General features: G+C 42.8%; 1 protein-coding gene across 4 annotated transcripts; it reads left to right on the plus strand.

Annotated features, from left to right (window-relative positions):
• Positions 1-8,198: 8,198 nt before the first annotated feature.
• On the plus strand, positions 8,199-12,968 carry LOC135293672 (lysozyme g-like). 4 transcript variants are annotated; one of them, XM_064408100.1, is made up of 5 exons: positions 8,199-8,769; positions 9,553-9,642; positions 10,574-10,770; positions 11,001-11,139; positions 11,857-12,968. In XM_064408100.1, the coding sequence occupies exons 1-5, from the start codon at positions 8,727-8,729 to the stop codon at positions 11,985-11,987; spliced, it is 600 nt and encodes a 199-aa protein (XP_064264170.1). In that variant the 5' UTR covers positions 8,199-8,726; the 3' UTR covers positions 11,988-12,968. The 4 variants fall into 4 exon arrangements, with proteins under 4 accessions (XP_064264170.1, XP_064264169.1, XP_064264171.1 ...); XM_064408099.1 differs by having other exon boundaries at positions 8,210-8,769; positions 10,571-10,770; XM_064408101.1 differs by lacking the exon at positions 8,199-8,769 and adding an exon at positions 8,770-8,874 and having other exon boundaries at positions 10,571-10,770.
• The last annotated feature ends 3,712 nt before the right edge of the window (positions 12,969-16,680 follow it).

Consider the following 16,680-nt stretch of genomic DNA (forward strand, 5'->3'; position numbering starts at 1 on the left):
TCTAGATTTCTAATAGGTGATATACAGTTCTGTCCTAACGTACAGGATCACTTTGAGAACACAATCAACTTAAGATGTACACAGCTGCCTCTTGATCTAGGGGAAGCATAAAGGAGACTTGCTTTGCATTGATCCTTTTTTAATGGACAAACTCTTTAAATGCATTAGAAAGTGCTCCTTTTTTTCCCCTGCATCCAGTTACATGAAATTCAGGAAACCAATGTTCCAACAGTATTTTTACAAGTATCTTAGCAGGACTCATCACTGAGCCCTAATTGTGTTGAAGAAGCTGTGTAAATATAAAATCACCTCTAATGTAGTTGCGTGCTGTGTGGAAACGCGTGGGCTTGTCAGGATTCCAGCACGGTGCGTTGTTGGAGGTTACTCACTTCCACACGTGAATAGCCTCATTACACACTCAGTGCAAATCCTACTTGGAGTCTGTGCTTTCATGTCACTTTAAGCTGATGATTTTTTTTCTGGGTTAATCTTCCTGGGACCTCTTCCTTCATCAGGCTTGTAACATGACCACACATACTCTAATGCTGATGTAAGGAGTTTGCAGGAATGTGTGGCTTGGGTAGAATGAGGCTCAGGGAATTGCCTGGGCTGCAAGGGACCCTAGAGATCGTCAGTTCCAACCCCACTGTCGTGGACATGGGTAACAAGGGAAGTTGAGACTGTTCATACTATAAGTTTACATTTATTTTGAAAGTAGCATTCCCACAGATTTGCTCCTTGAAGTCCTTGCTTTCATGGAAACTTTTCTGGTTTCTGCATATTCTGTCTTGAATGAACATTAAAACTGTTACTGAACAGTCCTCTTGATTACACCTCCATCCTGCATATTACTTTGAGATGAACAATTCAAACGCAAAAAATTTATTTTTGCTGAAACCTAGAAGTTCTTTAAGAAATGGGAAATTCATCTAGTTTGAGTAGTGAGGAACAAATTACTCCTCTGTGGTAGAGTTTAATGATTTTGCCGTGCAGGTGAAATTAATGAATTGTCCATGATACAAGACCTGGGACAGCAAGCTAGAAGTGTCACAATACAGAGAACACCAGCTCAAATAAATGTCAGCTGTACAGACTTGAAAAACAGAAAGATTAACTTTGTCAACAACAATCTAGTGACCACTTGGTTGATAGATGAGATGATGATGATGATGATGTGCAATATGCAGAAGACACACAGGTTTTATATTATTAATTGCTTACTACAGATGGATGAGATATGTCAGGACATGACTGACTAAGGTTCCTGAGCCTAGACCAATCACAAAATGGTACCTGGTCTGGCATGTGTCAGCCATGAAAGGTTGTTAGACAACCAAGAGATGAGAAATGTTCAGGTATAGCTTGGCAAGTGATGGGGCTGATGCCTGAACTCAGCGTATAACTTTAGTAATGATTAGTACTTAAGTCTGTGCCTGATGCTTGGTATGAAATAACAAAAAAAAAAGATAAAGGCAGTAATAATAACCAAACAAGATCTCTTGATGCTGAATTATGTGGACACAACTGGACATTCCTTAATCACTGACTGATCCTGGGTTTTGCTCTGTTTCTAGAAATCTACCCCAAAGTGCTGAGCTGAGCTTTGGGATCTGAGAGTGTAAAGAAGTCTGGTCCAAGAAAGAGGCAGGATGAGAAACAAATTCTGGAGAGGGCGTCAACTGAGTAGCTGCTCTCAGACCCCACTAAGGCTGGATTACCTGCAAGTGTCACAGGAGTGGAGGGAGGCCAACTCAAAAAATGAATTGGTGCTGTCAATCCTATGTTACAAGTAATCCCCTTTTTTTTATATTCCCCGCCTAGAAATACTGAAATGAAGGCTTTTCTACAGAAATTTCTGTAGAAATTTGGGCTTTGACCAGTACAGTTTCTAAGACAAGCCTTTGTCTTCCCCATAAGAGTAAAGCTGTTCTCAAATTAGTGTGAGGGATGCTGTCACTTCATCTTTCACGTATACACAAACAAGCACTAGCTGATGCAGAAATAACATGGCTTTTTTACTCATTGCATATACAATAGCTGTGTAACCCACTTTTTGAAAGGAAATTTCTGTCAGTAGTGACTGATCTGTCTCTTTAGAACAGCTGTATGTGACAGTTTGAGAGTGAGAGTTATGCTCTGAAGAAAAGCCTCTAAGAGTCAGAAGGTGCTTGATGTTACAGTAGACTGCTTGAGAACTCCTCTGAGGGTTATGTTGCTCCTGAGCCACATTTAAAGGATAAATAGAGACAGGTTCCACCACAATTGACACAAAAAAGGTCTACTCTGACCTTTTGCTCTTGGATCATGCTTGGGAGCCTTCAGCGTTCAGCCAGTCCAGTATGACTGTGGTGATCCAAGACATTGTGGTCTGCCAGATGCTCCTTGTTCCCTGTCCCTCTGCAGAGCATCATTCTTGTATCATATGCTAAAGAAGGGAACTTATGCTCATACCTTCTTCATCAATTTAAGGTAATGTATCAGACTGGCTAAAGCAGTACATAACACCCCAGAGCATCACCCAAAAATACCTTGTTCAAATTTGGTTAATTAATTTTAAGTGCATGTACACTGAGAAATACTGGGTTCTTGCTGATGGAAAGGAAGTAGTCAAGAAAACTTACTTTTAGAGAGCTCATAAGATGCATAATCTAAAGCTACTTTTTGGGTTTTGATTAATTGTTACAGCCATGGCTTGAGCTGCCTAAACTAAGCCAATACTGGTCTAGTAGCCACAAAGCTATGTCAGCTCAATGTTGAATCTGTGTTAATATAATTTGCATTTTGGACCACAGCCTGTTCAAGCATCACCCACCTGGTGGTATGACTTCAACATGTGACTCTTATAAAAAAGGGTTAAAAATTAACTTACCTTCTTTGCAAACCATGCAATATCCAGTAATGATTGGCTTTTCCCAAGATGACATTGTGTGAAAATCAGATGATTGTAATACATAGAATGACATTAATTACCTTCCTGATCTACTTCCTCCTTGCTAATTATTGCTTTTGTTGTGCACCACCCTAGAAAAAAGCCTGAAATGCTTTCCTGTTTGTTTTCTAGAATGTTAACAGTCCTCAATTCTTTGTATCATTAATTCCAGGCACACAGAAATGTCCTTAATAGTTATCATGAAAACACAGAATGGTTTGGGTTGAAACGACTTTAAACATCATTGAGTTCCAAGCCCAATGGAAAGGGACATCTTCCATGAAACCAGGTTGCTCAAAGCCCTATACAGTGTGGCCTTCAACACTTCCAGGGATGGGGCGCCCACAACGTCTCTGGGCAACCTGTTTCAGTGTCTCACACAAAGACTTTCTTCCTTGTATCAAATCCAAACCTACCCTCTGTCAGTTTGAAGCCATTCCCCCTTGTCCTATCACTACATGCCCTTGTGCAAAGTTCCTCCACAAATCTCTTTTTCGGCCCCTCTAGGTAGTGGAATGTGCTATAAGGTATCCTCAGAGTATTTCCTTTTCCTAATTCTAGCTTGTCTTCATAGCAGAGGTGCTCCAGCCCTCTGATCACCTTGGTGACCCTCCTCTGGACTTGCTCCAGCATTTGTACATCCTTCTTTCTTTGGGAGCCCAGATCCTATGAGACTGTAGTGGAGGGGCAGAATCCCCTCCCTCGGCCTGCTGGCCACAGCTGCCTTTGCTGCAGCCCAGACACAGTTGCCTTTCTGGTCTGTGAGTGCACATGGCTGGGTGATATTGAACTTCTTGTCAACCAACGCCCCAAGTCCTTCTCAGGGCTGCTCTCAATCCATTCATCCCCCTGCCTGTATCTGTGCTTGGGATTGCCCTGACCCATGAGCAAGATCCTAACTTGCCTCAAACTTTGAATTACTTGCTTTAGGTGATAGATCTGTGTTTAAGATGGGATGTGAACAAGCTCTATAGAATCCAATCCAATGACCTTTTTGCTAGGACACCTTTCCTACAGTGAAATTAAAAACTTCATTTTAGAGAACAGAAGGAAAATACTTGTTTCCCTCCCTCATAAACACCTCTGGACTTAGACACTTTATGTGAAGGCCAGAGAGATGCAGAGTGCGATGTTACTTCAATGCTCATCTTCATTCTTTAGAAAGGCAAGGTAAAGGAAAAGATTGTTCACTTCTGAATAGAGTGAAAACTGAAAGCCTCATGTCTTACAAGTTCGAGGACTTTTGAAGATGTGTAGATGTGGTGCTTAGGGGTGTGGTTTAGTGATGGAATTGTGTTAACAGTGCTGTATTAATGGCTGGACTCGATGATCTTAGAGGTGTTTTCCAACCTAAATGATTCTGTGATTACTTCCAGGTATACTAGATGTTAGAAAGAAAAAACTATGGAAATCAATCATTAAATTGGGTGTGTCCCTTTAAAAGCTGGGAAGGACAACTGTAGAGAATTTGTCTGAGATGATGCTGCAGATACATCTTTCAGTGGTCATCTAGTGGTAGGTATCCAACCTACGTCAGCAGTGATGGGCAGCTTCCCTATAAAGCAGTTACAAAGTCTGAGAATACCTGGTGTTACCTGTAATTACATCCGAGACAAAAGGAACAACCTGAGAAATTCATCTGCCTGTCAATGTTATGAAACAAGTTGAAACTCACAGTGGAGACAATAATTAATGTGAGTATCATTCCAAGTAATTTTAGATGGTATTCTCACCACCCAGTGACATGTGATGCTAAAACCTGCAACCTGAAGGAGAACATGTACAGCATGTAGTCCTTTTCAAAATGATGCTCCATTTTCATCCCTTCTCCATCAAGCAGAATGTAAAATCTTCCCTTGGCATGAGGGGGAAAAAATATGAAGTGAAAATCTGTGAATAGGAAAGAGCTATTGGTACTAAACCTTGGTGTGCTTTAGATCTCAGGAGTGGTCCCTTCTAGTTTATGTAAGACAAGTGGAGAATGCTGTTGTGTCAGGTAACATTTTTTGTCCACACTGCTCTCCCTTTACCTGAATGTAACCAACAGTGTCATTGACAGATCACAGAGAAAGCGTGTCTGTGGTCACTGACTGCAGCTTAATGCCAGGATGCCCATGAATACCAGGAATCTTTCCTGCTTCTTAAATTTAAGAAGATACAGATACTATTTGATGAGTGAACTCCTCCTCTTTCCTTGACTTCCCATCCCTTCCCTCCCAGTCACATGCTGTGCTGACCAAACCCAGCACAAGGAGAATAGGTATTGACACTCCTCCTGATGAAAATTTCCAAATTAAATCTATCATAAAAAAGAAAAAATGTGCTGTACTAGTGCCAGATGCAGCCCACTCTCATTAAGTGGCTCACCTACACTCAATGCTCTGTGTTCACACAGCCCCACAAAGACCTTTTAGCAGAAGATGGTGTTTTTTAACATTGTGCAGCTCTCATTAGGTGGTGGTGCCTTGAACAAATGCACTCGCTGAGAGCCCTGCTCCTTTCAGTGTATATGATCATGTTTCCATAGAGGGTGCTTGCTTTTGGCTTTTACTCTAAAAGGCAGTTGGAAAAATTTGTGTGGATAAAGAGAGTTTGAGCAAGAAAAAGTCCATAACACTGTTGAAAAAGTATCCTCTTATTTGGGCTTACAGTGGAATTTGTATGAATACAAGGAATCTGTCCCAGGGACCTAAGAGCTTTTAGCAGCACAGATAAAAAACCTTGCATTTAAAACATAACATCCACTACTCAATGAGTATATAAGGAGCAATGCAATGCAGAATAGGCATTACGAATTCATATGACTATTGTGAAATATAGAAAAATGTGATTACATGATAACAAATGAAAGACAAAAATATGTAGCAAAGACAAACAGTATTTCCATTCAAAATTTTATCTTAAGGACCATCAGCAAGTGGACAACATACTAGGAAACAAATCTTATCTAAGGTTATAGGCTGCTTCTCAAGGAAGGTCCCAAGTCTTCAGCATGAACACAGGCTCAGTGACAGAGGAACATTAGGTTTTTGTCACTAGCATGATGCTGTTTTTATAAAGGATACCCAGATGTTAATACTAAATTGTTATAGTCTATTTGAGAGAATACATCTCTTTCTAATACAAAATTATTGTTTTGTTCTGTAGAGATAAATGAATACACCTACTGGCTTTGCTGCCATCAAGCTGTGCACTATGAGCTTTTCCCAGATCATTTCTTCTTGTTGTCCTTCCCTCCAGCATTTCATCAGTAGCTATTGCCTTTGAAAAGACTAAAGCACACTGCACATGTGATGTTCCTATTTTCTGAGTTTTAGACCATAACAACACCACAAAGATGTGCCCCTTACATTATGTCAAACTTTACCTTCTGCTGCTCAAAATGTTAAAAACCAGTAAAAGGTTAACACGATAGTCTAGTCTGAGATACCACAGAATATATCAGGTTTGAGCATGAAGAATGATTGCCTAGCTTTGTTGTAATCTCTGGGAAGGTTTCAGTAGGAGTTCTGTATTTAAGACTCACCTTAACCCTTACACTAAACCTCCTGTAACAACGCCTGGTTTTGAACATATTAATTATTAACTGACCAAAACAGCATTTCCTACCTGCCACATCACTCCCAAAAGAGCAATGGGACTAGATGGATTTTTGATGCATTAAATAATGAAGAGAAAGCCACCAGAACAAAATCTTGGCCTTCCTTACCTCCATGCATGCTGGGCACAGTCTAGGGAAGAGAAAAATGTGGCAAACAAGCAGGATTGAAGGGCACTGGCCTCCCAGACTGTCTTTCCTTCTCCAAATGACTTAGTTCTTTTAGATATGTGAAAAGTGTCTTGGCTGCAAAGTGCAAGTCTTTCAGAGCCCCTCTGTGTGTCCCCACTGACTCCAGTTGCTGAGAGATCAGTTTCTTCCTCCTAATTTCTGCTGCAACCTTTGCCTCCCCACATCTTAAACTCAGATTCTGCCTCTGCTCTCAAGGTACTCAAGTGCTCATCCTGAATTAGGTTTGTTGTAAACAATGAAGCAGTGGGATGATTTTCTTTAATTGTCCTTGTTAAAATTAATATAGTACTTAATTAAAGTGTGATACTTAATTAAGTATGATACTTAATTAAAAGCTTGCCTATCTGAAACCATTGAGGAAACAAGACAAAAACAATCCTTCCAGAAATATGTCCAGATGCAAAGCAAGGAGAGGGTTATCCAGGGATCTGGTTTTTGCCTGGCCTCTGCCACTGATTCATTTCAATAATTTCTGCAAGTAATTTACTGTGCATCAATGTGCTTATTGATGGAGGAAAAACAGTGTTTATTTCCTTTCACAGAGTTGTCCTGAGTCTGACTAACCACTCTTTGTGCAAATCTTTGGATGAAAGAAATCATTGGAGTTATAAGCTCTTAATATATATTACTTAGTGTTCTTTAAAACAGTCATCACACTAGGTAGGAATTAACATTCCAAACCCCATGGGGTGGATACCTTTTCCTACATATATATATAAAGTCATCAAGTGACCTGCCTCAGAGGAAGGACAACTGAATACAGGTGAGTCTGAATTCACTTACAGAATATTTATTTAGAACCAGAAGCCTTGATTTGTTTTGATTTAGCATTTTGCCAATATTGTGATTGCTATGGTGTTTCTATATAAGGCCTGTGAGGTTTTTGTGATGGGAGTGGAGAGAAAAAAAATTCCTGCAGGTGGAAACAGCTACATCCTGTAGCTTTCAATAGGGACACAGGTAGATTTGCCATTAAATTCATAGGTGTTGGGTCAAGCTGTATTGATCTGGGCTTGTGAATACTTAGCCTTAGTGTTAGAGCTCAAACAGAGCTGCTGGGTGTATTCCGATCTGGCCATGGGCACTGCTGGCCTGAAAAAACTCAGTCAGGACAACAGAGCCTTTCCAATGATACTGGTGGATTATTTGTGTTTCTGCATCCATATAATCTGGTTTGCAGTAGAAATGCAGGCTAGAGAAATGGCCACATGCTATTAAAACTGATAATGTGTTTTCAAGTGTTAACAGCATTAGTGTTAATTGCCTACAAGACTCATGGTGTATTTTGTGTTTGAAATCTGCTTGGGAAAAAAAAATTGTAAGACATAAAAGCTGCTCAGTTTAAATGTGTTCATCAGCAAAGTAAATACAGTCTTTTTTTTTTTTGCATTTGATAGCTATCATCTGATGATATTTTGGAATTTTATTAATAGGCACAACACACATTTATTATTAAAGTGGTTATCTGCCAGTATCACACAGAGAAGTATTATTTCACCAAATAAATGTTGGAGTTGCCTTGCATGCTCTTAGGAGAGTATTAAGGGTCAGAGTTCTTGATTTTTGAAAACAAATTTTTCCAAGAGCCAAGGAAAAACCCTTTTTGAGCAGGGAGGCAGGGGTTGTGTGCACTTTATAGCACATTAGACTTCGAACACCTATAAAACTAAAGCAAAGCTAGTGGACCTGCTCACCACAAAGACACACTATGGGCCTTCAGGAGGGGCCGTGTGAGCAAGCAATGACAACTGACTGGGGCTAAAAAGGCCCCTGCTAGTCCAGGCTGCCAACAGGGACCTCCCTGGCCCCAACCTCCCTAAGGGGAGAGAGTTCCTCTGTCACCCAACCCCTCTTCAGCTAATGCCATCCCTGTCTGGTGCCTCAGGGTGGAAGCTTTTGGCATGCCAACTTTGCTAGAGTGTTGTTGAAAGTCAGCAGTAATTTCTTCACGTTTTGCAAACCACTGTGTTTCCAGGTCTCCCAGGACAGCTAAGGAGAGCCGTCACCATGATCCCCGCACTGCTGTTGCTGGGCCTTTCCGCCCTTGTTGGTAAGACAGGCTTGAGTTGCTGTCAAAAGCACATGGGTTTGTTTGCAGAAGGACCTTGGAGAGGAAGTGTGCAGTAGGCCTGAGGCTCCCTTCCTGCATGGCTCTGTAAGGTCCTGTGGGGCTGCAGGTCCTCACTGCTGGATGAGGCTGCTTGCTGCTTTTTAAACCAGCTCATCTGGAGGACGGGACTGAAACCAAGGGAGTCACAGCCATATTTCCTCTTGGTCTTCCCAGCTAACCTTATCCAGTCACCCCTGTCTTCTCAGAAATGGTCTCACAAATGTAGCAATCTATTTGATGGAGGCTACTTGTTCCTCAGTTACTGGGGAAACAGGGTAATTTTCCCAGACTGAGGCAAGCATTCTCCTGAATTAATTCCTCACCAAGTTATCGAGGGACACAGCAGACAATCCCAGACAGGGTGTGCAGCTACTGCCAGCCATCATCTGAGTGGTTCCAAACACTGGGGGGCATTGAATGGGAACTGCCCTCCACACCTTTGGTTCTCCTCTCCCACACCAGCCTTTAGATCTAACAGGGCAGGTGCATATTCATCTAAAGAGTCATTAAATCCATTTGCTTCAATAGTCAATTAGAAAAGAAGCAATTTCTGTTCTCTACCTTTCTTTGATAACATTACTGATGGAGACCAGTGGCCACTGTACAAGGGGATGTGGATTGCAGGTCTGGACTCCCTCATGCTTGACTTGTATGCACTTGCAGGACTTGAACAATACTGCTCTGAGATCTTATGTGCTCAAACAGCTCCGTTTAATATTTCAGCTCCATCCATGAGTTACAGTTGCTATGGAGATATAAGTGCTCTTCAAGCCCCCGCGATGTCCTGTACACCTGCAAGAGCCTCTGACTGTGGTATGTATCATTTGTTGCTTGATTTGTCAACATGTTTGTACCTGACAGAGAGATGCCTTGCCTCCTGTCATTGCCAAATTAAATGTGGTGCAGCTACTCAATCAGCTAAAGGGGAGAAAGCAACACTTCTCTCAAAATAGCAGGTGAAGCCTCTAGACCTGATGGGAAGTGGAAGGACAAACTTCATGTCCCATAGTCAGGATCTTTGGCCTCAAAGCAAAAGGAAATAGTACCACCTCTTTTCAGTTAAAACAGCCTCTTCATCAGCCAGGACTTCAGCATCAGCTTCCTCACTGAGCCCCAGGGCTTGTCTGCTCCCAGGGTAAGATACACACAGACAGGTCCTGAGTGTCCCCATGTTGGCTGAGCTGGCCAGTGCTTCATGTCTCTCTCTTTCCTGCCTGGTGTGAGCACACAGCTGACTGTGTCACATTCATACTGCTGATATCTCCAGGGATTTTACCATGTTCCTGGGATGTAGGCTCTTCCAGGGCAGACACCTGACTGTGGGTGTTCAAGATCTGAACCTGCTTGCTTGTTTCCAAAATGTTCCAAATTTGCTTTCAAAAAACCCCCACTCTCTAGAAATGGAACATAGCTGTTACTGCAGTGTGGACATTCTGTAGTAACATACCCCTCAATTTTTTCAAATCCATTTTGAAACTTCACTTTTCTTACTCCAGAAGTGCAGCAGAAGACAGGGACCATGTATTCCACCTCCTAAGAAGCCTCCCTGTTCCCCTGGTCATCCTTGGGTAGTGGAACAGCAGCTCCCTGGCCATGGTCAGAACCAATAGAGCTGTGCTTGTTCCTCAAACCCCACTGCCCAACTTCTTAAAAACTTGAGTTACTCCTTTGACACACCCGCTCAAGGGGGAAGCAAGGGGTTTGGATGGGGCTGTGTGTAAGTCTCCCTTTTCCTATACAGCAGGGTATGCCATGATACGAAGGACTGCTGAGGCAGACCTCCCACGCCTGAGGAGATACGAGATCCCAATCAAGAGAGTAGCCAGAAACCTGTGCTTGGACCCGGCGCTCATCGGCGCCATCATATCCCAGGAGAGCCGTGTGGGCCTGCTCCTGGACAACGGCTGGGACCGCGGGCAGCAGAAGTACGGCCTGATGCAGGTACTCCAGGGTGATAAGCAAGACCAACAGCACAGTCATGTAGTGCCTGCCCCAGGGCTTTATCTTAGCAAATGTCTGTTCTCTGTGTGTTTGAAAGAGTGCTTTATTGCAATGCCTCTGTATCAAAGGCTGTCCTCAATAAGGTCACTTCAATGAGTCAAAGCCTGGGAGTGCAATGAAGAGGGAGTGGCATTCAGAGGGAAACCCATTTTCTTGTTTGTCTTTCCTAGATCAGCAGGCAGCAACTGGAACCTTCTGTGACGTGGGATAGTGAAGAGCACATAAATCAGTGCTCAAATATCCTGGTTCTTTCCATTAATGAAGTACGGGCAAGACATCCTACCTGGACCTGGGACCGGCAGCTGAGAGGTACGGAATGGGCTTTGTGCTAGGGAGGGACAGACTGACTGATGGGAGTGCTGTGTGCTTGTTGGTGTCACTTTTAAGGGAAAAAGATCATCAGTCTGGCAGATTTTACAGGATCTCTTACAAAAAACCCCACCAAAAACGCCAAACAAACAAAAGAAACCCCCAAAGCCCCAAAACAACAGCCAGAACCAGAGTTTTCTAGTTTAACAGAAGCAGTACCAGATCAGCAGACTGGCAATGACTGTTAGGTGGATAAATAAAACAGAAAGCAACTAAAGAAAAGTCACTGGAGAATGCAGAAACTGAGGCATCACAACACAACAGGATTATTGTGGCAGCCTGTTAGGTTTTGTCCAGGAAGATTGCAATCCAGGTTTCCTTGTAGCCTGTGCTATCTGTGTGCTGGTTTGTTCACCCTATGCTATTTCCTACTCTCCCTTCCTTACTCTGCTACTGCCATTCCTTTGCTGTGATTACACCCTTTTCTGGTAACAGTGTTCCATTTCCACCTGCATTTGGGGAGAGTCGTGGTGTCCTTCACTACAGCAACAAAGATTTTACAAAATCAGTCACTTTTCAACAATAATGCACAATTGGCACTTTGCCAAGCAGTTCCTGTTAGGTGACATGCATGGCAGTTTTTGCTACAAATTTTTGCTCTTCAATCTCTATTTCTTACTTACAAGCCCTTAACAACTTCTTCTTAACTCTTTCCAGGGGGAATCTGCACCTACCATGCAAAAATGGGCAACGTCCAGGTCTACGAGGCGGACCCATGCAGCAGAGACTACAACTACGTCAACAGCGTGATTAGGCGAGCCCAGTTCTTTAAGAGAAATGGGTTCTAGGTCTTAAACCCACCCCACCACGGAGCCTCCCCTCTGCAGACTGGCCCAGCAGTGATGTAGTACCCACCACAGCCCAGTGCTGTAGTACCCAGAGCAGTTCCTCAGGTCTCCTGGCAGGACCGATGCTGGTGGCCTTGCCAATGCCACCTTGCTCGCTCCAGCAAATCCCAGCCCCCCGCTCGCTGATGGGCAAGCTCAGCACTGGCTTCCAGGAGATCCCCAGGGATGAGATCCCACAAGCTCAAGCCTTTGACAGGCAGATGGGGACAGACCAGCAATGCCTAAATTTTGAGTGAGGAAGGTGACCCTTCCCGTTCAAAGCTGCACCCGGGGCTGTTTGTGCATCTCCCAGACATGGACACAAACAGCTCTCCCTGGGCATCAGCTGTGCTCTTCCCATCTGCATCCACCTTCTTTCCTCTCCATGGCCAATGCAGGGGATGAATGCCCTGTTTTCCTTGCCTTGGTGCTGCTGGCTAAGGAGCAATGAAGAGACTTCTCAGTGAGCCTTTGGTCCCTGCAGTAGCTGAGTGTTCTGTAGCCAGCCTTCAGGGGAACAACACTAAACTTGCTTTGGTTGGTCTCCTGAGTCCATGGCCATGGTGCAACTGGGGACCTCATCAGGGCATCTATATGGAAAATACTGCAAGTGCCACAGCAGGCAAAATGCCTTTCCATCAGAGAGCAGCCCTTGGAGCAGGAGTCAGCCCCACACGTACCCATGCCGGGAGCTGTATCACAGCAATAGTTTTGGTAAAAAAACCCACAACTTTTCCTGCTTTAGCTTTGGCACATTTATGCTGAGTTTCCTCCAAATTCAAAAGCATTTCAGCATCGGTTTCTCTGCCAGGAATCCCAGTTTCTGATAGAAGTAAATGAGCTCTGGTCTGTTTGAAAGGGATGGGTCTCTTGGTGCCAATTTATTAATTAGAGAACAATAATGAAAACAACATAGAAATAAAGATAAATGTTAAATCCCAATGGTCTTTTTGTTTTTGTTTTTTTTTTTTTTTTCATGGGGCTCAGTGGGTAGCAATCTACAGCTTGAGTAAATAACCCCATTCAGTACTCTTGGAAGGGGTCTAAAACTCAGTTTGAGAACAGAAGATAATGGAGCTGCAGACTGGGTAGGTCAGAAGAGCTGGGCCTGAGCCTGGCTGCTGACCCAAACTTGTGAACATGGTAATAGGAATTTAGCCTTTCAAACAACCATTTTGGAGGTGTCAGGGTACTTTTCTTCCAGCTGCCATCATTGCTGATGTTCCTGGCAGTCCTTGCCTGGCAGGAAAGAGCAGTGCTGTGCACGTGCCTGGGCTGCCAGGCAGGGTCAACACAGGCAGCATGAGAGCTGGGTTGGAGACAGCTTTTGCCAACAGAGCAAAAGCAGAATTCTAACACTATGCCCCTTGTCTTGCCAGTCACTCATCTGCTTACCATCATGGCAAAGACTCTGCATGATTAACATATGTTACAAGCAAACTAATTTTATCACCTCTGGAGACCAGAGGAACCCTAGGTTGTCTCAAATGTGACTGATTTTTTTCTTAAGACTACCATAAACAATTCAGTGTTGAGCAACCACAGATATTGATATTATCTTTAATGAATTCTTCACTATATTAATATAATTTTACTAAAATAATTACCTTGTAATACAAACTTATGAAATGCATCACATGGCTGTCTACTTAACATTACTTATGTAAAATTCATAGGATGAAGCCTTTGGTGCATTATGTTATGTAAAACTGCATTACATAAACCTCTTATATAAAGCCTATGAATGAATTTTTGGTAGATCAGTATAAACTTCTCATGGGGCAGGGAATCTCACTGCTGCCTGTGTGTACAAAGCTGGGGCTTGAGTTCCAAGGGTGAACAAGAGTGGAGCTCTCTTTGGTTGCCTTCATGTCATCCTCATTTGCTGCCAGCAAGCTCCTTGTCACCACTATTGGTGCTGCCAGCCCTGCAGATCTCTGAGCTCCTCAGGAGTCCAATTTGAAGCTATGAAGCTGCTGCTTCGTGTTGTGGTAGCAACACCCAAGGGCCTGCAGACCTGTCTGCTGAGTTGTGCAGCATCACCACAAAGAATTATTTATATTTTAAAGTCTATTTAAAATTCCAGGTTATGGAAATTCCATATTTTGTTCCAAATTTTGTTTTAGGGTATCATCACTTTGCAGCAAATACAGAAAATCTCTGCAGAAAATGATATGAAGCTTCTGCTTCATGTTGTGGTAGCAACACCCAAGGGCCTGCAGACCTGTCTGCTGAGTTGTGCAGCATCACCACAAAGAATTATTTATATTTTAAAGTCTATTTAAAATTCCAGGTTATGGAAATTCCATATTTTGTTCCAAATTTTGTTTTAGGGTATCATCACTTTGCAGCAAATACAGAAAATCTCTGCAGAAAATGATTTGAAGCTTGATAAATTGGTAGGAAGGAGCAAATATACAAGGAAAGTTTAAGAGTAGCATGCTGCCTTAAGATTTGAGCTAAAGGTTTCCTGACAAATAATGAGTTCAGATTGTTGTCCTCTCTGATCTTTTTCTGGTCACCTCTGTCCATTTTACTGGAAGTTCCTTTTCTGCCTGATGTAGACAGAGCAGCTGCAGTTGCACTCTTGGTCACCCTTTTGACCTATGGCCTATTGAAAAAAAATCTAAAAACAACAGACATCTTGCAAAGGAAATTATCTAATACCAAGTAACATTTCAGAAAAAGCAGAATTACAGGCAAGGAAAGAAAAAAAAACAAACCAGAGGGGAAAGAAAGTTCCAGGGAATTAAAGATCAGGACACCTGCCTGAAAGGTTGAGGAAGGTGCTAGAGTAAAGGATTGAATGGCTCCGTCAAGAAATCCTGTGGGACAACAAAGCAGCATGAAACTGTCAGGAGGGTGCTGGCAGCCTGGCTTGGCAGGGAAAAAACATCTCAGATCAATTAGAACCTTTATCTAACTGGGTAAGAGAGAAGCTGTGGTTGTGCCATATCATGAGGTTGATAACATTTTGAGCAGAAATATAAAGTGCCCTCCTATGTGAAGGGCTTTAAAATAAGTGCAAAAAGCAGCAGCTTCTAGCCAAACTGGTGAGATTTTCAGGTGGAGATACACAAATCTGTCCTACAGCAGTTTCTATAAAATTTGCAGTTAGAAAATGAACTAAGGATGTGAGCTATCAAACCGTGGGCTACATGGAAAGGGAATATGAGCACTTCCATTGCGGTTAGGAACTGTGAAAACCTGTCAGGAACCAAAGCACAGGAATCAATGAAACACAAAACATTCGATGAGGTCAAGCAGCAGTGTAGCAGGTGGGCCACCATCCCACAGAAAGGGCTGGGGATCCTAGTCAGAAGCCAAGTTGATGCCAGAGACAGAAGAAATAATAACAAAAAAGGAATATCTCATTTGGGGGGTTATCTTTGTTACATCACATTGTGAGAAGCACCTAGGGTAACTTCAGCTATTCAGCTGTCAGTCAGTGAGGCTTGGCAACAGTGCCTGTTGCACCAACAAAAATATGCTCAGGACAGTCACAACCCTGATGGAAAGTTCAGCCTGTGGAAATAAGGAATTAGATCTTCTCCCCACTCTCCCTCAAATTAAAAAAAAAAAAAAAAAAAAAAAAAAAAAAAAAAAAAAAAAAAAGGAGGGAGAGAGAGAAAGCACACAGTTATGATATTTTCTAATATGCAAAAGAAATTAAGGACAAGGACTTACACACTTCCATTCCCCTTGAGGGTAAGACAAATAGCAGTGAGTTTAGCAGCAGATTCATTGGATATTTAAAAAACTTTCAGGATAATGAAGCAATGCAACATTTCCCGGGTGTTTTAAACAACATTCAAGACCAATATGTAAAAGTAGCTGTACATCGTATATAATCACAAAATGGTTTGAGCTTCAAAGGACCTAAGTTCACCTAAAAGATCACCAGATTCCAGCTCCCATGCCATAGGTAGGAACATCTTCCACTAGACCAGGTTGCTCAGGGCTCTATCCAACCTGGCCTTGAACACTTCCAAGGATGGGGAATCCACAGCTTCTCTGGACAACTTATTCCAGGTCCTCACCACACTCACAGTAAAGGACTTCTTCCTAATATCTAATCTAAACCTGCTTTCTTTGCAGTCATGTTTTGTAGAGAGGAGAAATGCAATAGGTGTTGTTTAAGGACCTTTCCAAGCTAACACTGTTGAATCAGAATCAGCAGTCACCAAATGGAAAACAAATTGCAGACAGGGAAGAAAAACCTTCTCTGTTGGGGTCCTGTAATATGGTTTCACAACTGATGTTACTACTGGGAAATTTATTTAAATGTGCTTCCTACAGTAGAGAGAAAGTGTGAGGTGGAGTCTTTCTCTCTCATCAACTTGTTAAGCTGCAGGTGGCATGGGCTGATCCCTCTGTGGCTCAGGCAGGGATCTGCCTGGAGACTGGAGCTGCAATGACTGGCTTTCATAGAAACCAGGCAGAGGGACCAATTAAACAACCTCCTTCAGCAGTAACTGAAGCAGCAGGAAAACACTGTCAAAACCAGGTCCCTGTTGGGTCAGAGCCCTAAGCTACATGGGAGAACAGATTGTTCCGACGGCTGATTCCGAACGCTGCAGCTGGGTCTGTTTGAGCCACATGTCCATGTCTGTCTCCCTGAGATATGCAGAAAACAAAGAGAAACACCAGCACA

Source organism: Passer domesticus, chromosome 2, assembly GCF_036417665.1.
Source record: "Passer domesticus isolate bPasDom1 chromosome 2, bPasDom1.hap1, whole genome shotgun sequence".
Classification (NCBI taxonomy): domain Eukaryota; kingdom Metazoa; phylum Chordata; class Aves; order Passeriformes; family Passeridae; genus Passer; species Passer domesticus.